General features: G+C 39.9%; 1 protein-coding gene and 1 long non-coding RNA gene across 2 annotated transcripts; one reads left to right on the top strand and one right to left on the bottom strand.

The window, feature by feature from the left end:
- Positions 1,337 to 3,402, bottom strand: LOC104724023. Its single transcript, XR_757486.2, has 6 exons — positions 3,185 to 3,402; positions 2,401 to 2,448; positions 2,206 to 2,249; positions 2,112 to 2,141; positions 1,886 to 2,016; positions 1,337 to 1,666 (listed from the first exon to the last, which is right to left on the bottom strand). It is a non-coding gene; the product is annotated as an uncharacterized LOC104724023 (long non-coding RNA).
- Positions 5,371 to 20,111, top strand: LOC109127317 (translation initiation factor IF-2-like). Its single transcript, XM_019231914.1, has 8 exons — positions 5,371 to 5,643; positions 8,114 to 8,183; positions 8,282 to 8,392; positions 8,664 to 8,744; positions 8,843 to 8,953; positions 14,430 to 14,552; positions 19,863 to 19,943; positions 20,029 to 20,111. Exons 1-8 carry the CDS (start codon positions 5,371 to 5,373, stop codon positions 20,109 to 20,111), a joined length of 933 nt encoding a protein of 310 aa, XP_019087459.1.

The following is a 21,841-nucleotide window of genomic DNA, read 5'->3' on the forward strand; positions in this document are numbered from 1 at the left end:
GGGGGGGGGGGAGAATTTGGTTTCCATGCTGGAAGTGTAAAACTGGAGAGTTTCTTCGCACAAATGTTGTTACATGAGCTTGTGCGACAACCAATAAGGAAGTACACATGTTGGAATGCATACTTTTCACGAGGGTATAACTTTCATATGATTACCCAGTTTAAAAAAATTGATTTGGCCATCTATGTCACCAAAGTGCACTTATCTTTTCAGTCAACGGTCCTGAGAGAACTCCAGAGGTAAGCGTGTTTGAGCTGGAGTAGTCTTAGGATGGCTGACCTTCTGGGAAGTCATTGTCAGAATTGTGCGAGTGAGGACAAAACACAGGGAAATATCATGTGATGATTTGTAGTGACGGTAATAAGTCTTTGAAGCCTCCCGGACGTAACAAACCGACCGTCAGATATTAATGGGCTCATAGTCCTAGTGAGAGGACGTGAAGCTTATTAAGGAAAGTGGGCCCATGGACTGAGAGTGGACATGGGGCCTATTGAGAGATGGCGGTGGGGACGTTACAGTTAATAAAGTTACAACCAATTACGTGATTTGTGTCCAGGGGAGTTCTGAATACAAACAAACATATTATGGAAAACTTCAACAAGTAATTCAGATCGCCTATCACGGAGCAGTTGTATTAAAAGTAACTTTATTTCAATGTGATTGGTTTAATACTACTTTGGGATCAAGGACTAGAATGCGTAAAGCTGGTATTGTTGTAGTTTGTGCGTCTCAGGTGTATGAGAAGTATGATCCATTCATTTTGACAACAAAAGCAGATCAAGTTTGTTTTTTCTCATATCCACGTGTAAAGCACCAATTAAAAGAATGGTTGGTTGTTTTGAAAGTATACCCGAGAGGAATACTTAACATAGTCATCAAACAACGAGCACCATTAGAAGTCGACAATGAACTTCTGTATCCGACCTCAGTTAATGTATTGAATGTAAGGTCACTTGTTTTACCTGGAGGAGATCTGGAAGATCCAAGATTCTGAAGATTATGATACATATGTGGAGATGACAGATAAATCAGAATATTTTAGTTCTGAAGAGAAAGAATAATTACCAATTAAAAGGACATGTTTTTCTTTTGTATTTTTGTTTCTCAAATGGACACTTTTGTAATATTTATTTATATTCAAAATTTATATGTTTTATAATATGTTGTAAAATAATGATATTGGAGACTACTAGTTAGTGATGGAGAATGAAAAGTGTAATAATTTAATTTGTTTGAAATCATCACTTATTTTCTTAACAAGAAGTTTATAGAACACGCATCCATTCTCAAGTTCAACATACATGTCTAAGTATCATTTTAAAAAATAACAACAAAATAAACAATCATAAGCCATATTCATAATCTAATAATATAAGCCATAAGAATACATCCACACATAACATTCCATCAGCCATTACATAAAATACGAAAATACTTATAAACTAATAGCATTACATTATTTTTTTGCCATTGGAACTAACTAAATGATTGATAAGATCATGCAAATTATCCACTACCGTTTTTACATATTTCACTCTGTTCTTCAAGGCAATGACTTCACCTTCATGGCTTGTTTGCGAAGTCTCTTTCTTCCTCATAGTTTCTCAAGAAATACTGTCAGTTTTGTCTGCGTCAAACTGACTGTCCTCACCGACATCCATCTGGTCTATAAGAACATGAAATGACACAAGTTCAGTCATCTCCTATGATTAAAATGGAGTAATTTTTTTTTTTTATAAGAATGAACATACAAACATCTATTTTCTCACATGCATTAGCAATATACAAGTGATATATATCTTTAACCTGAGAAAACACAAATAACTAGTGACTAATTCATTAGTTGAAAAAACTTTTAAAACTTGATGAAAGATAATAGCTATACCTTTGAAATATCTTTCTTAACTTCTGTATCCTTTGTAGATTTATTTTCTCCAATAGGAGACAAACAAACTTCATCACTTGTTTGCAATTCAGAAACATAGCACGGAAACCAATTCCTTATATGAGGAGGTTCTGTGCATAAAACGGATCAAACCAGCATCAGTGAAAGGATACTTACCAGTAAGGGAAAATGCATCAACAACTACCATAAAGGAAAGGATACTTACCAACGATTATGGAGTCTTCAAGAGCCGACTCTGAAAATGACCACAGATTAAATTCTATTTGTTACACAGGAAGTTTTATCTGAAAAGTACTTACATCTTCATCTGTCTCTTTGTTGCTCTTAACCTCATGAGAATGATCTACATGATGAGGAAAAAAGTATCACTATAATCGGACAATGATAACAAATAGAAGTTGTATACATGCAACAATTGAATCTCAAATCAAAGGTGTATAAACAAAAGGAAAATCCGAAGCAAGCTCCCTTAGTGAATCCGTAAACGGCCAAACCTGTGTCATTTAGATTGAGGTTCATCTTCTCTCTCCTTGTTTCAGTTGCTGATTGTGGAAGAAAGCAACATAAACAACAGTTACAATAAAGATAGAGTTTCATAAATTCTTAAATTGAATCCATAAACATGGACAAACGTTCTTGAATAATATTTCCACACAAACAAATGTTTACTAAGACAAAAAAAAAAAAATCAACACGACGAGTTTGAATATAGAAACGTTTCATAAACTTTAAAATAACATAAGATTGTAAGGTACTTTCCAAATTAATGCCTAATAAATTTCACTATCTTAAGATTTCCAATTTCACAATCTAAATTTGCCTCCATAAAATGCAGGTGCAGGATAACAAGTGTTATTGACCACTTCTCAGAAAAGTGAAATATAAGCATTCATAATTCTCTTAAGAGAATCAAAATGTTTATCAACAAAGTAGCTATAATGAAAATGAACCATTACATACACAGGACAAAAGTGCAGATCAATCAATAGATTTAAAAAAAAAAAAAAAAAAAAAAAAAAAANAATAGATCTATGACCACGATTTTCTAATCGACATCCACTCGATACTCTACAAAATTTTAATAACTGTATTCAGAAAAATATTGCATTCCTCTACAAGAAACTTCGCAGAAATTAAGAACCCTAATCATCAGAAATTAAGAACCGATCAAACAAGAGCATCAATAACTCAATTGATTTTAGATAACCTAACAAATCATAAGATTTATATCGTGATTTACGCAACAAGAACGCAGCTGGCATGATTTCGATTACTTACGATTAAGAGAGGGACGCTTCGCGGAGATTAATTGGGTTGAGTGAGCAGGGGGATGAAAAGTTGGGGGAGAGGAGGAGGAAGGTGGATAAGCACAAGAAATATAAGATTGAGAAACTTATACACAATCCTCCATCGTCACAGCAATGACCAATTAGACAGAGAAGGACAATGTTTGATTGTTTGTGAAAGAAGAAGACGGTCACTCGAGATCTGGGAAAGGAGAAGCACAAGGGCTATACGATAGACAACTAATCAGGCCCAACAGGATTGCAAAACTTGAATACAACCCAACAGGCCCAGTACAGTATGTGTGTTCCCACGAAATTATGTTGCAAGTGGGACTTAATTAAGGTATAAAATAATTATGCACTCTTATCATACAACATCTGTCCTTCATCTACACATTAACACGTCAATCTAAGATTTTAATTTGACACAAGTGGGTGTGTAATTATAACTTTTGTAACAAAATATAATCACATAAACTATTGATGGGTTTTGCCGAAAACTCTTGAAGAACCTGTTTTGTGTGTGCTTCTTTAGCTTCTCTCCAAAATCACTCTTCTCCATCTCCATCGCCAGTGAAATTTTGGTAACCAACTCAGAATATTCATATCTCTCTCAACATTCAGCTTCTTTATCTCTTGTTACTTCATCTCCGGGATCCTATTGACTCTCCCTAAACACTAGTTTGACTGTCTCCATAACCTTCATACCTCACTCCCTGTTTCTATCTCCGCTCCTGATACAAGCCTCAGAATCCACCAAAACAAAACTCACGGACTCAAAAACTTAGAAGCTTGGGTGGAAATGATTTGATGGAAAGTAACCGGTTTGATGCTGATTCCACAACACCGAGAGCTAGAGAATATGATCCAAGGCCTATTCCTCGCAAGGATCAGAGACTCTACGCGAAAGCTAGTTGTTTGATTCCACAAACTACCTAGAACTTGCATGAACAATGATTTGATTCAAAACACAAAGTGTTGAAGCAAACTGAAATTTCTTATTATTCAAAAAACGTGTATTGAAAAGTAAAACGTGATAGAGCTTATATAGAGGCTCAAGTACAACATCTATATGCTGAAATAAAGAAAGAAATCTCAACAATTAATGATAATTATGGTCTTTGGGAATTGAATGAGAATATCAGCCAAATTGGGAAAGTTGTGATGTACCTTGAGTCTTGATAACTTGGGGCCGAAGTTGTGGTTTCTTGAGACGTCTAGATACATTCTAGGAAGCTTCTGGATGGTCTTAAGAGTCTCACAAAGGCGCAACACTTAATAAGGAAAAAGTCGTTGTGTCATAAAGACAAACAGATCCAAATAAGGAAAGTTGCACTTTAACTTGATCCGCCTAATCAAGTGAGGTGGGGTGCATCCTAAGATGTGTGGTAAAGTCTCCAAATGATATAGAAGCTCTCCAGGACGCCAAGGGATGCTTTGGTTTGAACCATTTATGGAAAGATCCATTTTGAGTGGTAATTGACTTATGGAAAGGTTCCCTGAACCATGTCTTGAACTAGCTCGAAACAAGAGTGGCTTTCTTTGATCTTCTTCCTTAAAATATGAATAGGAGGATATGTGGAAGGATGTTGCCTCGTTAAAAACCTTTCTAGGTAAACCCATTGGGAAAAACCCTAGATAAGGGAAAAAGAGTGCAACGGTCCCATTCCAACGATATGATCTTCCGGCTCGTTGAATGTATGCATCACTTCTAGTTCCAGTGGTCAGCTCCAAAGTATGTTTTGTTTCTGATTCTTGCACATATCAGAAGGATATCAAAGTTCTCCTTAACTGGTACGAGCTGGTTCTCTCCAAAAAGTACTTCAGGCAGTCTATTGGGAAGTTCGTCAGGTTGGACATCAAGAAGTCTGTCACGTAGTAATTCAGCCACTGCTACAGCCGGTAATTCAGCTCCCCTTCTTACACCATCTCCACTTTATCAATTCGTACAAACTCTCTCCATCAGAGAAGCTTACGATGTCGTTACCTTCTTCAACGCTAAGGTAAGGAAGCTAGGGTTTTAAAATAACAGATCTTTAAGTAGGTTTTTCATTTCCTAGGGTTTTTCATGAGTTCATTAATATGGAATATCTTTTATTTGGTACACTCCTTTAAGTAATAAGAAACTCGTGCTTTATATTACTCACATATCTATTTCTTAATGATGAATCGTGGTAGATGAATCCAAATGGATCACAAGGTTCTGATGGCTCTGCTGCTCCAGGTCGTGGGTTTGGTGGTCACCGTGGTCGTGGTGGTGGTGGCCGTGGTGATGGTCGTGGTGAAGGCCGTGGTGGTGGCCTTGTTCTTGGCTTTGGTGGTGGAATTGGTGAAGGCTGTGGTGGTGGCCTTGGTCCTGGCTTTGGTGGTGGACGTGGTGTAGGTCGTGGTGAAGGCGCTAGTGGTGGTGGCCGTGGTTATGGCTTTGGTGGTGGATGTGGTGGGGTTGTTGTAATACCCTTGATTTTGACCTAGTATACGGACGGAGGGCCGCGAACGTGGACGTGCAGCCGAGACTTAGAAAAATTTTCAAAAAGAAAAATTCGATGGAGCCATCAGCGAACCAGGCCTTATCCGAAGGATTGATCAAAGAAAAATGGTTGAATTGATTTTCTATATCAATTTCTATCGGCTATCGTCAAGTATCGGAAGGGAAGGACCGGCTATCAGTGGCAATGGGCAGTAAGGCTATGGGAAGATGATATGCATTTGGTCAAAGGACATGATCGAATGTTTACTAAAAGTTATTGAGTTGTCTATCAAGAGTTAAACAATTTGGTCGATGGAAAGATCAATTGTACCGAGAAAACTAGTTTTACCGAAAAGGAGCTGTTATGGCCGAAACAAGAGGACGATGATCGGGTTTGGATACGGGACACCAAGTTTAGTAAGTGGTTAAGGACAAGCCACATTACATGTGTTTAGCTGTAAAAATCGGACGAAGGACACTCGGATCAGTTTTGGCCGCGAAGCTGCTTTGTCGTAGAGGTGCTTGTGGTGTAAGTAGGTGTGTCACCAGCTTGGTGTGTGTGGACCACGAGGTGCCACACGTTTGGATGAGCTTGGCGTGTGTTGAGTGTAAGTTGACACAAGCTTGGATAAGGATAAGAATGAAAGTATATAAAGATAAGCTTTTGGATAATGTTTATCCACCACCTCATGCTTGCCTTAGCTTGGAGGCTAAGACTCCTCTCCCTATATATAAGCCACGAAATCTAGATTAGTTCTTTAGCTTTCCACCAAAATCCCACCTCAGATAAGTTAGTTAGATCTTGAAGCTTGCGGAGGCGAGTCAGGTAGAAGTTAGTCGATTCGAGAGTCGTGGTCGGGTTTCCGGTAAGTAAGTCCTGTCTTTAGTCTCGTATTCTTTTTAAAATATTTTTCTAAGTTCTTGGTTCGGTCCGAAGCTTAGATCTATCCTTGGAGAAAGCTAGTCGGATCAAGATCAATGGGCGGGCAAGGGTAGATGTCGTTTTCTTGACGTTAAGGCCAAGGTGAGTACCGAAGCATGAGTAGTAACACATGAGTATGATCTCATTTTGTGTATGGGTTTAGGATTGAGTTTGCATGTTTATATTTGTGTTTGATAGTTAGATCTACGTTTTTACGTTAGATCGATTTGTTTGGTTGGTTCAGATCTAGCATCCTTGCTTGATATAATTTTGTTTTGTGAAGTGTGTGTGAGGTTTAGGAACTATAATTGGTATAGTTTCGAGATCTATTTGATGTGGTGAAATTGCTTTTGCAATTTTATGAGGTTAGGCTATCGCTGGTATAGCCGTTATGCTGCTTGGTTGTTCATGGTCAATAATCAGTATTTATTGGCATGATAACCGAGTGTTTTGTGTGTAGTTGTTTGATTATTTTATTGTTTGACTCTTTGATTGTTTGATTATTTGTTTGCTTGTTTGTTGATTGATTGATTGTTTGTTTGTTGTTAGTTAATCTTGTTGTTGCTTGATTAACTTGTTTATGTTAGTAGATCTGGTTTCGAGCAGTACTGACTTGATGTCAGGCTCGTAATAAGTAGTATGGTGTTAGTCATTTCTATGGCTAGTGTATGGCGAGGTCGTGACTGTCCCAGCGGCTTGGAGCGGTTCGCTACCACTGGACACTCCTTGACGAAGTAGTAAATTTTGCCGTAAGGGAATAGGTCCCTTGTACACGGTTTGGGTTAAGGGATGTGATCCTTCTAGCCTTTGTGGCTAAGGGTCGGAAGACATTACCTTGTGGGAAATAAGAATCGCATTATTAGTAGTAAAGGCCTTTAGGATTGGTAGTGAGTAGTGTGATGGCTGTGGTGCCATTTTTGTTTGTGTTAGTTAGCTTCCGTAGTGAATACTCTGTATAGAGTATGATTGCTTGTTTAAGCTTTATTGTGTGTTGTGTGCTTGATTGTTGTTTGGGGGATTGGGTTTGGGGTTGTTGATAGTTAGATCCCGGACTCACTGAGTAATCTTAGATTACTCATTATTCTACCTTTTGTTTTTCAGGTAACCTTAGTTGGGAGACCTTTTGGGAAAGCACGACGTTGGACACTGGTGTAGAGTTTGTTACTTTTGTAAAGAAATATTTGTAAAACTAAATTTATTGTTATTGACTCGATTTGGGCCTAAGGCTATGGGATCCTAATCCTTTGTAAGTGTTTTCAACGATTTAAATTAATAAAATGAGATTTTTTTTAAAAGCCTTGTGTTCCACTCGATATTAGTCTTGTCTGGACTAACACAACTCGCGCACATGGTATGGGTTGAAAAGCCTTAGGCCGTGTACGAGAGGAACGATACCCGCGGATGGATTGACAAAGGTATTAGATTCGTTCTAATAACCTTGGTTGGATTGTCTACGGGCATCATATGTGACGCGTCTGCTTCGTTCTTAGTCCTAGAACGGTTCGGGGGTGTTACAAGGGTGGTATCAGAGCATGGTTAAAGATGCTCAAGGGACACAAGTTTTCAATATGTTTTATCGAGTCAAAATGAGTCGCAAAGGTAACTTTAGGAAACCGGTGTGTCCATGTGCTATAGGTAGAGGGGATAGGATAGGTTAGGTTTTACCCTTTGGATGTTGGTGCAGATCTGAAGTTAAGGGGTGAAAGAAGGAAGGTTTGTGGAGACTGCGACAAGGCTAAGAATTGTGGTGGAGAACTCATACGTTGAAGAAGTTGTTGGAGTAGAAGACGAAAGTGGAGGTTGCAAAGGTAACTTTCTTCGAGAAGAGTCAGAAAATTAAGTTATGGTGCAAGAGCAGAGTAGTTGTTTCCGAGTGATTGATGAAGGAGGACGATCAGACGCATGCTTATAATGGTGTAAGGCACCTCCATGCTAGTAGATGTTGCAAGAAGATCGTTCAAGAAGTTGTGTATGNGGTATTAGATTCGTTCTAATAACCTTGGTTGGATTGTCTACGGGCATCATATGTGACGCGTCTGCTTCGTTCTTAGTCCTAGAACGGTTCGGGGGTGTTACAAGGGTGGTATCAGAGCATGGTTAAAGATGCTCAAGGGACACAAGTTTTCAATATGTTTTATCGAGTCAAAATGAGTCGCAAAGGTAACTTTAGGAAACCGGTGTGTCCATGTGCTATAGGTAGAGGGGATAGGATAGGTTAGGTTTTACCCTTTGGATGTTGGTGCAGATCTGAAGTTAAGGGGTGAAAGAAGGAAGGTTTGTGGAGACTGCGACAAGGCTAAGAATTGTGGTGGAGAACTCATACGTTGAAGAAGTTGTTGGAGTAGAAGACGAAAGTGGAGGTTGCAAAGGTAACTTTCTTCGAGAAGAGTCAGAAAATTAAGTTATGGTGCAAGAGCAGAGTAGTTGTTTCCGAGTGATTGATGAAGGAGGACGATCAGACGCATGCTTATAATGGTGTAAGGCGTCTCCATGCTAGTAGATGTTGCAAGAAGATCGTTCAAGAAGTTGTGTATGCTTGAACAACCGAGAAGAAGGAGATTTCGTGAAGTAAGTTAATGGAAAAAGGAGCAAAGGATCGAGCAAAGAGGACGAAGAATATGAGTTCTCACCCGATTCGGTCTTTGTAGTCGTTGGTCTATCCACTCCGGCCTGTCTAGTAATCCAGAGGAGGAGGAAGTTAAGGCACAAGTAAGTTGTGTTATACCTTAGGAATAGATTACCCTAACTTATATGACCTTATGATGTTTCGGCGAAGGTAAGTATGGGTTCTAACTCTCTTTTGTGTGTGGTTGATGCTTGCATTATTTTGATAGTGCTAGCATATAGTATTTTGGTAGGTGGCTTGCTTTAATTTGGAGAAATTGTTGCTTGCATTGGTGGTATAGTGTAGTGTAGTGTTTGCATTGTTTGTCTTAAGTGCGACCAGGCATGTGGAATGGTAAGCCCATGTTTGTGTTGTCGGCTTAAGAGTTTCGAGTGTTGGATTTGGAGAGAATTAGGGTTGTTATTCTAGTGTTTATAGGAGCCTTGAGAACCCTAAGAGTTAGAATCTGAGAGTTTAGTTGAACCCTAGAATTTTAGGTCGAACCCGTTAGTTGTTTTTGTGGGGCTTTAGGGGTGTGTGGGAGCAAAAGCAGAGGTTGGAGTGACAAGTATAGTGAGGTTTTATGTGATAGGGAATCACATATGCGAGAGTGAAGTTACAGGATAACGTAGAAGTTGTACCGTGCAAGATCCAACCTACAGATCAGTAAGCTTGTCAAGGTGTCATGTGATTAGGACATCACATTTCAGAAGAAGAAAAGAGAGTCAGTATGAAAGAGGAAGAGCCACTGCCAAATCTATTATGGGAACAGCCCTAGTACGGTTATAATGCCAATATCCATGAAGGAAGGAACCTTCACCAAGAATTTAGCAGAAGATAGCCGTACGAAGAATGAGAGATTGTTGGGAAGAAGCGAGAGCGGAGTAGGTATTCTGCTCACGAGACAAGAATAATCTGCAAGGATGAGTTGAGCGTGAAGAAAGTTTGCAAAGAAGAAGGAGTAGTCATTCGACTTGCAAAAGGAGTTTGGCAAGAGAAGAGTGAAGATTAGTCAAGTACAGGCGAAAGGCGATCCAGAGGAGGTTGAAGGAACGTGTCAGCCAAATGAAGAAGTTATCAAGAAAGGAGTTGACGTAGAAGTTGTAATAACAACTTTGAAGGATGTGGAGTCCAAATATCTAAGGATCCACGAAGAAGTTATATTAACTCGAAGGAAGGAGTTAATATCATCAAGGAACAAAAGCATGAAGTTAATTGGAGGAGCTAGAAGGACAAGAGCTCATGATCAAGCTTTAGTGTCAAGAAATTGTCATTTCCAAAAATCAAGAGAAGATGAGCGATGAAGATTCAACTTAGAAGCAGAGAAGAAGAGGACTAGGAAGAATAATCCGATGGAAAGGATAATTAGAAGAAGAGACAGAGGCGTTGGAGTCTAACATGGAAGCAGAGAGTGCAAATGTTATAAAAAAAAAAAAAAAAAAATTATGCAAACCAAGAAGAAGGAGGGTAACGTAAAAGCCGTGAGATGGAAATCATGAGGCCAAGAGGACATTATCTGAAGAAGAAGTTAGCTGAAGCAAAGAGAAGGCAAAGTTTGTAACAGTTGCTAGTGAAGGGTGTAATATGGAAGACGCTTAGTAAAGCAAGATCTTAGGAAAAAAATCAAAGTTGTAAAATGCAAGAAGATGAACTGTGAAGACAAGAAGGAGAAGAAATTATATGACAGAGGAGTAGAGAAAGAAAAGGTTGGGTTACACACAATGGAACGTGTTGTGAGCCTATGAGGTATATGAAGAATCAAAGGAAGTGTTGCTTTCGCGAAAACGTGGAAATGTGGGATGATAAGTTCATTAAAAGAAGACATCAAAAAGGGAGAGTTATATGACGAAGGCGAAGACGAAGACGAAGACGAAGACCATGAAGTCGAAGAGGATTGAAAGGTGTAAAGCAAAGGGGACTGTTACACCATATTTTAGGAGAGGGTGAAGACAAGAAATGACCCGTACAACAAGCAAAGAGGAGGATAGTTGTACAACGAAAGAAGTCTACGTCAAGACATGTAAAAGTAAAGAGGAAATAAACCAGAAGATGAAGATGTTGGGCTAAGAGCTAATGAGAGAAGAAGAAAGATCTAAAAACTCCAAAGAGGTTGCAAGAAAATAATGAAGAAGAAGAAAATGTATGAAGCATAGTACGTACCAGCCTATCAAGGATGGAGAAGTAATTCTGAAAACCAATTCAGAGTTGTAATGGAAGCGACACAAAGATGAAAGAATAAATTCTGAAGGCTGCCTGAGCAGTGCTTCACAAGGGAAGTGTACCCATAGTGGTATCAAGATTGAAAAAGAGAGATTGAAGAGTAATGGCTAGCGAAGCTAAAGGGAATGGAGTTGATGCCCACACAACTTTTCCTAGTAAAACCACGGTAAGAAGAGGAGGATTGTACGAATCTATTTGATAATAAAGGTAATTATCAAAATACTCGAGACAAAAGCGTCAACGCGCGAAAGAAGAACCAAAGAATGAGAAGGGTTACTTCAAGAGATGAAGACTAGTACAGACTAGATCAAGAGAAGCTTCAGTTGTATATGCTTAGAATTCGAGGACGAATTCTTTTTAAGGGGAGGAGAATGTAATACCCTTGATTTTGACCTAGTATACGGACGGAAGGCCGCGAACGTGGCCGTGCAGCCGAGACTTAGAAAAAATTTCGAAAAGAAAAATTTGATGGAGCCATCAGCGAACCAGGCCTTATCCGAAGGATTGATCAAAGAAAAATGGTTGAATTGATTTTCTATATCAAACCATGAGCGAGTTAAAGATTTCTATCGGCTATCGTCAAGTATCGAGAAGGGAAGAACCGGCTATCAGTGGCAATGGGCAGTAAGGCTATGGGAAGATGATGTGCATTCGGTCAAAGGACATGATCGAATGTTTACTAAAGGTTATTGAGTTGGCTATCAAGGGTTAAACAATTTGGTCGATGGAAAGATCAATTGTACCGAGAAAACTAGTTTTACCGAGAAGGAGCTGTTATGGCCGCGGCAAGCGGGCGATGATCGAACGGCTTTGGATACGGGACAACTAGGTTAGTAAGTGGTTAAGGAGAAGCCACATTACATGTGTTTAGCTGTAAAAATCGGACGAAGGACTCTCGGATCAGTTTTGGCCGCGAAGCTGCTTTGTCGTAGAGGTGCTTGTGGTGTAAGTAGGTGTGTCACCAGCTTGGTGTGTGTGGACCATGAGGTGCCACACGTTTGGATGAGCTTGGCGTGTGTTGAGCGTAAGTTGACACAAGCTTGGATAAGGATAAGAATGAAAGTGGATAACGATAAGCTTTTGGATAATGTTTATCCACCACCTCATGCTTGCCTTAGTTTGGAGGCTAAGACTCCTCTCCCTATATATAAGCCACGAAATCTAGATTAGTTCTTTAGCTTTCCACCAAAATCCCACCTTAGATAGGTAGTTAGATCTTGAAGCTTGCGGAGGCGAGTCGGGTAGAAGTTGGTCAAGTCGAGAGTCGTGGTCGGGTTTCCGGTAAGTAAGTCCTGCCCTTAGTCTCTTATTCTTTTTAGAATATTTTTCTAAGTTCTTGGTTCGGTCCGAAGATTAGATCCATCCTTGGAGAAAGCTAGTCGGATCGAGATCAATGGGCGGGCAAGGGTAGATGTCGTTTTCTCGACGTTAAGGCCAAGGTGAGTACCGAAGCATTTGTAGTAGCACATGACTAGGATCTTATTTTGTGTATGGGTTTAGGATTGAGTTTGCATGTTTATATTTGTGTTTGATAGTTAGATCTACGTTTTTACGTTAGATCAATTTGTTTGGTTGGTTTAGATCTAGCATCCTTGCTTGATCTATTTTTGTTTTGTGAAGTGTGTGTGAGGTTTAGGAACTATACTTGGTATAGTTTTGAGATCTAGGTGATGTGGTGAAATTGCTTATGCAATTTTATGAGGTTAGGCTATCGATGGTATAGCCGTTATGCTGCTTGGTTGTTCATAGTCAATAATTGGTATTTATTGGCATGATAACCGAGCGTTTTGTGTGTAGTTGTTTGATTGTTTGATTCTTTGATTCTTTGATTCTTTGATTATTTGTTTGCTTGTTTGTTGATTGTTTGATTGTTTGTTTGTTGTTAGTTAATCCTGTTGTTGCTTGATTAACTTGTTTATGTTAGTAGATATGGTTGTGAGTAGTACTGACTTGATGTCAGGCTCGTAATAAGTAGTATGGTGTTAGTCATTTCTATGGCTAGTGTATGGCGAGGTCGTGAGTGTCCCAACGGCTCGGAGCGGTTCGCTACCACCGGACACTACTTGACGAAGTAGTAAATTTTGTCGTAAGGTAATAGGTCCCTTGTACACGGTTTTGGAGAAGGGATGTGATCCTTCTAGCCTTTGTGGCTAAGGGTCAGAAGACATTGCCTTGTGGGAAATCAGAATCGCATTATTAGTAGTAAAGGCCTTTAGGATTGGTAGTGAGTAGTGTGATGGTTGTGGTGCCATTTTGTTTGTGTTAGTTAGCTTCCGTAGTGAATACTCTGTATAGAGTATGATTGCTTGTTTAAGCTTTATTGTGTGTTGTGTGCTTGATTGTTGTTTGGGGGATTGGGTTTGGGGTTGTTGATAGTTAGATCCCGGACTCACTGAGTAATCTTAGATTACTCAAGATTCTACCTTTTGTTTTTCAGGTAACCTTAGTTGGGAGACCTTTTGGGAAAGCACGGCGTTGGACACCGGTGTAGAGTTTGTTGCCTTTGTAAAGAAATATTTGTAAAACTAAATTTATTGTTATTGACTCGATTTGGGCCTTAGGCTCTGGGATCCTAATCCTTTGTAAGTGTTTTCAACGATTTAAATTAATAAAATGAGATTTTTTTTAAAAGCCTTGTGTTCCACTCGATATTAGTCTTGTCTGGACTAACACAACTCGCGCACATGGTATGGGTTGAAAAGCCTTAGGCCGTGTACGAGAGGAACGATACCCGCGGATGGATTGACAAAGGTATTAGATTCGTTCTAATAACCTTGGTTGGATTGTCTACGGGCATCATATGTGACGCGTCTGCTTCGTTCTTAGTCCTAGAACGGTTCGGGGGTGTTACAAGGGTGGTATCAGAGCATGGTTAAAGATGCTCAAGGGACACAAGTTTTCAATATGTTTTATCGAGTCAAAATGAGTCGCAAAGGCAACTTTAGGAAACCAGTGTGTCCATGTGCTATAGGTAGAGGGGATAGGATAAGTTAGGTTTTACCCTTTGGATGTTGGTGCAGATCTGAAGTTAAGGGGTGAAAGAAGGAAGGTTGTGGAGACTGCGACAAGGCTAAGAATTGTGGTGGAGAACTCATACGTTGAAGAAGTTGTTGGAGTAGAAGACGAAAGTGGAGGTTGCAAAGGTAACTTTCTTCGAGAAGAGTCAGAAAATTAAGTTATGGTGCAAGAGCAGGGTAGTTGTTTCCGAGTGATTGATGAAGGAGGACGATCAGACGCATGCTTATAATGGTGTAAGGCACCTCCATGCTAGTAGATGTTGCAAGAAGATCGTTCAAGAAGTTGTGTATGCTTGAACAACCGAGAAGAAGGAGATTTCGTGAAGTAAGTTAATGGAAAAAGGAGCAAAGGATCGAGCAAAGAGGAAGAAGAATATGAGTTCTCACCCGATTCGGTCTTTGTAGTCGTTGGTCTATCCACTCCGGCCTGTCTAGTAATCCAGAGGAGGAGGAAGTTAAGGCACAAGTAAGTTGTGTTATACCTTAGGAATAGATTACCCTAACTTATATGACCTTATGATGTTTCGGCGAAGGTAAGTATGGGTTCTAACTCTCTTTTGTGTGTGGTTGATGCTTGCATTATTTTGATAGTGCTAGCATATAGTATTTTGGTAGGTGGCTTGCTTTAATTTGGAGAAATTGTTGCTTGCATTGGTGGTATAGTGTAGTGTAGTGTTTGCATTGTTTGTCTTAAGTGCGACCAGGCATGTGGAATGGTAAGCCCATGTTTGTGTTGTCGGCTTAAGAGTTTCGAGTGTTGGATTTGGAGAGAATTAGGGTTGGTATTCTAGTGTTTCTAGGAGCCTTGAGAACCCTAAGAGTTAGAATCTGAGAGTTTAGTTGAACCCTAGAATTTTAGGTCGAACCCGTTAGTTGTTTTTGTGGGGCTTTAGGGGTGTGTGGGAGCAAAAGCAGAGGTTGGAGTGACAATTATAGTGAGGTTTTATGTGATAGGGAATCACATATGCGAGAGTGAAGTTACAGGATAACGTTGAAGTTGTACCGTGCAAGATCCAACCTACAGATCAGTAAGCTTGTCAAGGTGTCATGTGATTAGGACATCACATTTCAGAAGAAGAAAAGAGAGTCAGTATGAAAGAGGAAGAGCCACTGCCAAATCTATTATGGGAACAGCCCTAGTACGGTTATAATGCCAATATCCATGAAGGAAGGAACCTTCACCAAGAATTTAGCAGAAGATAGCCGTACGAAGAATGAGAGATTGTTGGGAAGAAGCGAGAGCGGAGTAGGTATTCTGCTCACGAGACAAGAATAATCTGCAAGGATGAGTTGAGCGTGAAGAAAGTTTGCAAAGAAGAAGGAGTAGTCATTCGACTTGCAAAAGGAGTTTGGCAAGAGAAGAGTGAAGATTAGTCAAGTACAGGCGAAAGGCGATCCAGAGGAGGTTGAAGGAACGTGTCAGCCAAATGAAGAAGTTATCAAGAAAGGAGTTGACGTAGAAGTTGTAATAACAACTTTGAAGGATGTGGAGTCCAAATATCTAAGGATCCACGAAGAAGTTATATTAACTCGAAGGAAGGAGTTAATATCATCAAGGAACAAAAGCATGAAGTTAATTGGAGGAGCTAGAAGGACAAGAGCTCATGATCAAGCTTTAGTGTCAAGAAATTGTCATTTCCAAAAATCAAGAGAAGATGAGCGATGAAGATTCAACTTAGAAGCAGAGAAGAAGAGGACTAGGAAGAATAATCCGATGGAAAGGATAATTAGAAGAAGAGACAGAGGCGTTGGAGTCTAACATGGAAGCAGAGAGTGCAAATGTTATAAAAAAAAAAAAAAAAAAATTATGCAAACCAAGAAGAAGGAGGGTAACGTAAAAGCCGTGAGATGGAAATCATGAGGCCAAGAGGACATTATCTGAAGAAGAAGTTAGCTGAAGCAAAGAGAAGGCAAAGTTTGTAACAGTTGCTAGTGAAGGGTGTAATATGGAAGACGCTTAGTAAAGCAAGATCTTAGGAAAAAAATCAAAGTTGTAAAATGCAAGAAGATGAACTGTGAAGACAAGAAGGAGAAGAAATTATATGACAGAGGAGTAGAGAAAGAAAAGGTTGGGTTACACACAATGGAACGTGTTGTGAGCCTATGAGGTATATGAAGAATCAAAGGAAGTGTTGCTTTCGCGAAAACGTGGAAATGTGGGATGATAAGTTCATTAAAAGAAGACATCAAAAAGGGAGAGTTATATGACGAAGGCGAAGACGAAGACGAAGACGAAGACCATGAAGTCGAAGAGGATTGAAAGGTGTAAAGCAAAGGGGACTGTTACACCATATTTTAGGAGAGGGTGAAGACAAGAAATGACCCGTACAACAAGCAAAGAGGAGGATAGTTGTACAACGAAAGAAGTCTACGTCAAGACATGTAAAAGTAAAGAGGAAATAAACCAGAAGATGAAGATGTTGGGCTAAGAGCTAATGAGAGAAGAAGAAAGATCTAAAAACTCCAAAGAGGTTGCAAGAAAATAATGAAGAAGAAGAAAATGTATGAAGCATAGTACGTACCAGCCTATCAAGGATGGAGAAGTAATTCTGAAAACCAATTCAGAGTTGTAATGGAAGCGACACAAAGATGAAAGAATAAATTCTGAAGGCTGCCTGAGCAGTGCTTCACAAGGGAAGTGTACCCATAGTGGTATCAAGATTGAAAAAGAGAGATTGAAGAGTAATGGCTAGCGAAGCTAAAGGGAATGGAGTTGATGCCCACACAACTTTTCCTAGTAAAACCACGGTAAGAAGAGGAGGATTGTACGAATCTATTTGATAATAAAGGTAATTATCAAAATACTCGAGACAAAAGCGTCAACGCGCGAAAGAAGAACCAAAGAATGAGAAGGGTTACTTCAAGAGATGAAGACTAGTACAGACTAGATCAAGAGAAGCTTCAGTTGTATATGCTTAGAATTCGAGGACGAATTCTTTTTAAGGGGAGGAGAATGTAATACCCTTGATTTTGACCTAGTATACGGACGGAAGGCCGCGAACGTGGCCGTGCAGCCGAGACTTAGAAAAAATTTCGAAAAGAAAAATTTGATGGAGCCATCAGCGAACCAGGCCTTATCCGAAGGATTGATCAAAGAAAAATGGTTGAATTGATTTTCTATATCAAACCATGAGCGAGTTAAAGATTTCTATCGGCTATCGTCAAGTATCGAGAAGGGAAGAACCGGCTATCAGTGGCAATGGGCAGTAAGGCTATGGGAAGATGATGTGCATTCGGTCAAAGGACATGATCGAATGTTTACTAAAGGTTATTGAGTTGGCTATCAAGGGTTAAACAATTTGGTCGATGGAAAGATCAATTGTACCGAGAAAACTAGTTTTACCGAGAAGGAGCTGTTATGGCCGCGGCAAGCGGGCGATGATCGAACGGCTTTGGATACGGGACAACTAGGTTAGTAAGTGGTTAAGGAGAAGCCACATTACATGTGTTTAGCTGTAAAAATCGGACGAAGGACTCTCGGATCAGTTTTGGCCGCGAAGCTGCTTTGTCGTAGAGGTGCTTGTGGTGTAAGTAGGTGTGTCACCAGCTTGGTGTGTGTGGACCATGAGGTGCCACACGTTTGGATGAGCTTGGCGTGTGTTGAGCGTAAGTTGACACAAGCTTGGATAAGGATAAGAATGAAAGTGGATAACGATAAGCTTTTGGATAATGTTTATCCACCACCTCATGCTTGCCTTAGTTTGGAGGCTAAGACTCCTCTCCCTATATATAAGCCACGAAATCTAGATTAGTTCTTTAGCTTTCCACCAAAATCCCACCTTAGATAGGTAGTTAGATCTTGAAGCTTGCGGAGGCGAGTCGGGTAGAAGTTGGTCAAGTCGAGAGTCGTGGTCGGGTTTCCGGTAAGTAAGTCCTGCCCTTAGTCTCTTATTCTTTTTAGAATATTTTTCTAAGTTCTTGGTTCGGTCCGAAGATTAGATCCATCCTTGGAGAAAGCTAGTCGGATCGAGATCAATGGGCGGGCAAGGGTAGATGTCGTTTTCTCGACGTTAAGGCCAAGGTGAGTACCGAAGCATTTGTAGTAGCACATGACTAGGATCTTATTTTGTGTATGGGTTTAGGATTGAGTTTGCATGTTTATATTTGTGTTTGATAGTTAGATCTACGTTTTTACGTTAGATCAATTTGTTTGGTTGGTTTAGATCTAGCATCCTTGCTTGATCTATTTTTGTTTTGTGAAGTGTGTGTGAGGTTTAGGAACTATACTTGGTATAGTTTTGAGATCTAGGTGATGTGGTGAAATTGCTTATGCAATTTTATGAGGTTAGGCTATCGATGGTATAGCCGTTATGCTGCTTGGTTGTTCATAGTCAATAATTGGTATTTATTGGCATGATAACCGAGCGTTTTGTGTGTAGTTGTTTGATTGTTTGATTCTTTGATTCTTTGATTCTTTGATTATTTGTTTGCTTGTTTGTTGATTGTTTGATTGTTTGTTTGTTGTTAGTTAATCCTGTTGTTGCTTGATTAACTTGTTTATGTTAGTAGATATGGTTGTGAGTAGTACTGACTTGATGTCAGGCTCGTAATAAGTAGTATGGTGTTAGTCATTTCTATGGCTAGTGTATGGCGAGGTCGTGAGTGTCCCAACGGCTCGGAGCGGTTCGCTACCACCGGACACTACTTGACGAAGTAGTAAATTTTGTCGTAAGGTAATAGGTCCCTTGTACACGGTTTTGGAGAAGGGATGTGATCCTTCTAGCCTTTGTGGCTAAGGGTCAGAAGACATTGCCTTGTGGGAAATCAGAATCGCATTATTAGTAGTAAAGGCCTTTAGGATTGGTAGTGAGTAGTGTGATGGTTGTGGTGCCATTTTGTTTGTGTTAGTTAGCTTCCGTAGTGAATACTCTGTATAGAGTATGATTGCTTGTTTAAGCTTTATTGTGTGTTGTGTGCTTGATTGTTGTTTGGGGGATTGGGTTTGGGGTTGTTGATAGTTAGATCCCGGACTCACTGAGTAATCTTAGATTACTCAAGATTCTACCTTTTGTTTTTCAGGTAACCTTAGTTGGGAGACCTTTTGGGAAAGCACGGCGTTGGACACCGGTGTAGAGTTTGTTGCCTTTGTAAAGAAATATTTGTAAAACTAAATTTATTGTTATTGACTCGATTTGGGCCTTAGGCTCTGGGATCCTAATCCTTTGTAAGTGTTTTCAACGATTTAAATTAATAAAATGAGATTTTTTTTAAAAGCCTTGTGTTCCACTCGATATTAGTCTTGTCTGGACTAACACAACTCGCGCACATGGTATGGGTTGAAAAGACTTAGGCCGTGTACGAGAGGAACGATACCCGCGGATGGATTGACAAAGGTATTAGATTCGTTCTAATAACCTTGGTTGGATTGTCTACGGGCATCATATGTGACGCGTCTGCTTCGTTCTTAGTCCTAGAACGGTTCGGGGGTGTTACAAGGGTGGTATCAGAGCATGGTTAAAGATGCTCAAGGGACACAAGTTTTCAATATGTTTTATCGAGTCAAAATGAGTCGCAAAGGTAACTTTAGGAAACCGGTGTGTCCATGTGCTATAGGTAGAGGGGATAGGATAGGTTAGGTTTTACCCTTTGGATGTTGGTGCAGATCTGAAGTTAAGGGGTGAAAGAAGGAAGGTTTGTGGAGACTGCGACAAGGCTAAGAATTGTGGTGGAGAACTCATACGTTGAAGAAGTTGTTGGAGTAGAAGACGAAAGTGGAGGTTGCAAAGGTAACTTTCTTCGAGAAGAGTCAGAAAATTAAGTTATGGTGCAAGAGCAGAGTAGTTGTTTCCGAGTGATTGATGAAGGAGGACGATCAGACGCATGCTTATAATGGTGTAAGGCGTCTCCATGCTAGTAGATGTTGCAAGAAGATCGTTCAAGAAGTTGTGTATGCTTGAACAACCGAGAAGAAGGAGATTTCGTGAAGTAAGTTAATGGAAAAAGGAGCAAAGGATCGAGCAAAGAGGACGAAGAATATGAGTTCTCACCCGATTCGGTCTTTGTAGTCGTTGGTCTATCCACTCCGCCCTGTCTAGTAATCCAGAGGAGGAGGAAGTTAAGGCACAAGTAAGTTGTGTTATACCTTAGGAATAGATTACCCTAACTTCTATGACCTTATGAGGTTTCGGCGAAGGTAAGTATAGGTTCTAACTCTCTTTTGTGTGTGGTTGATGCTTGCATTATTTTTATAGTGCTAGCATATAGTATTTTGGTAGGTGGCTAGCTTTAATTTGGAGAAATTGTTGCTTGCATTGGTGGTATAGTGTAGTGTAGTGTTTGCATTGTTTGTCTTAAGTGCGACCAGGCATGTGGAATGGTAAGCCCATGTTTGTGTTGTCGGCTTAAGAGTTTCGAGTGTTGGATTTGGAGAGAATTAGGGTTGTTATTCTAGTGTTTATAGGAGCCTTGAGAACCCTAAGAGTTAGAATCTGAGAGTTTAGTTGAACCCTAGAATTTTAGGTCGAACCCGTTAGTTGTTTTTGTGGGGCTTTAGGGGTGTGTGGGAGCAAAAGCAGAGGTTGGAGTGACAAGTATAGTGAGGTTTTATGTGATAGGGAATCACATATGCGAGAGTGAAGTTACAGGATAACGTAGAAGTTGTACCGTGCAAGATCCAACCTACAGATCAGTAAGCTTGTCAAGGTGTCATGTGATTAGGACATCACATTTCAGAAGAAGAAAAGAGAGTCAGTATGAAAGAGGAAGAGCCACTGCCAAATCTATTATGGGAACAGCCCTAGTACGGTTATAATGCCAATATCCATGAAGGAAGGAACCTTCACCAAGAATTTAGCAGAAGATAGCCGTACGAAGAATGAGAGATTGTTGGGAAGAAGCGAGAGCGGAGTAGGTATTCTGCTCACGAGACAAGAATAATCTGCAAGGATGAGTTGAGCGTGAAGAAAGTTTGCAAAGAAGAAGGAGTAGTCATTCGACTTGCAAAAGGAGTTTGGCAAGAGAAGAGTGAAGATTAGTCAAGTACAGGCGAAAGGCGATCCAGAGGAGGTTGAAGGAACGTGTCAGCCAAATGAAGAAGTTATCAAGAAAGGAGTTGACGTAGAAGTTGTAATAACAACTTTGAAGGATGTGGAGTCCAAATATCTAAGGATCCACGAAGAAGTTATATTAACTCGAAGGAAGGAGTTAATATCATCAAGGAACAAAAGCATGAAGTTAATTGGAGGAGCTAGAAGGACAAGAGCTCATGATCAAGCTTTAGTGTCAAGAAATTGTCATTTCCAAAAAATCAAGAGAAGATGAGCGATGAAGATTCAACTTAGAAGCAGAGAAGAAGAGGACTAGGAAGAATAATCCGATGGAAAGGGTAATTAGAAGAAGAGACAGAGGCGTTGGAGTCTAACATGGAAGCAGAGAGTGCAAATGTTATAAAAAAAAAAAAAAAAAAANAAGAAGGA

The sequence above is a fragment of the Camelina sativa genome, chromosome 11 (assembly GCF_000633955.1).
Source record: "Camelina sativa cultivar DH55 chromosome 11, Cs, whole genome shotgun sequence".
NCBI lineage: Eukaryota > Viridiplantae > Streptophyta > Magnoliopsida > Brassicales > Brassicaceae > Camelina > Camelina sativa.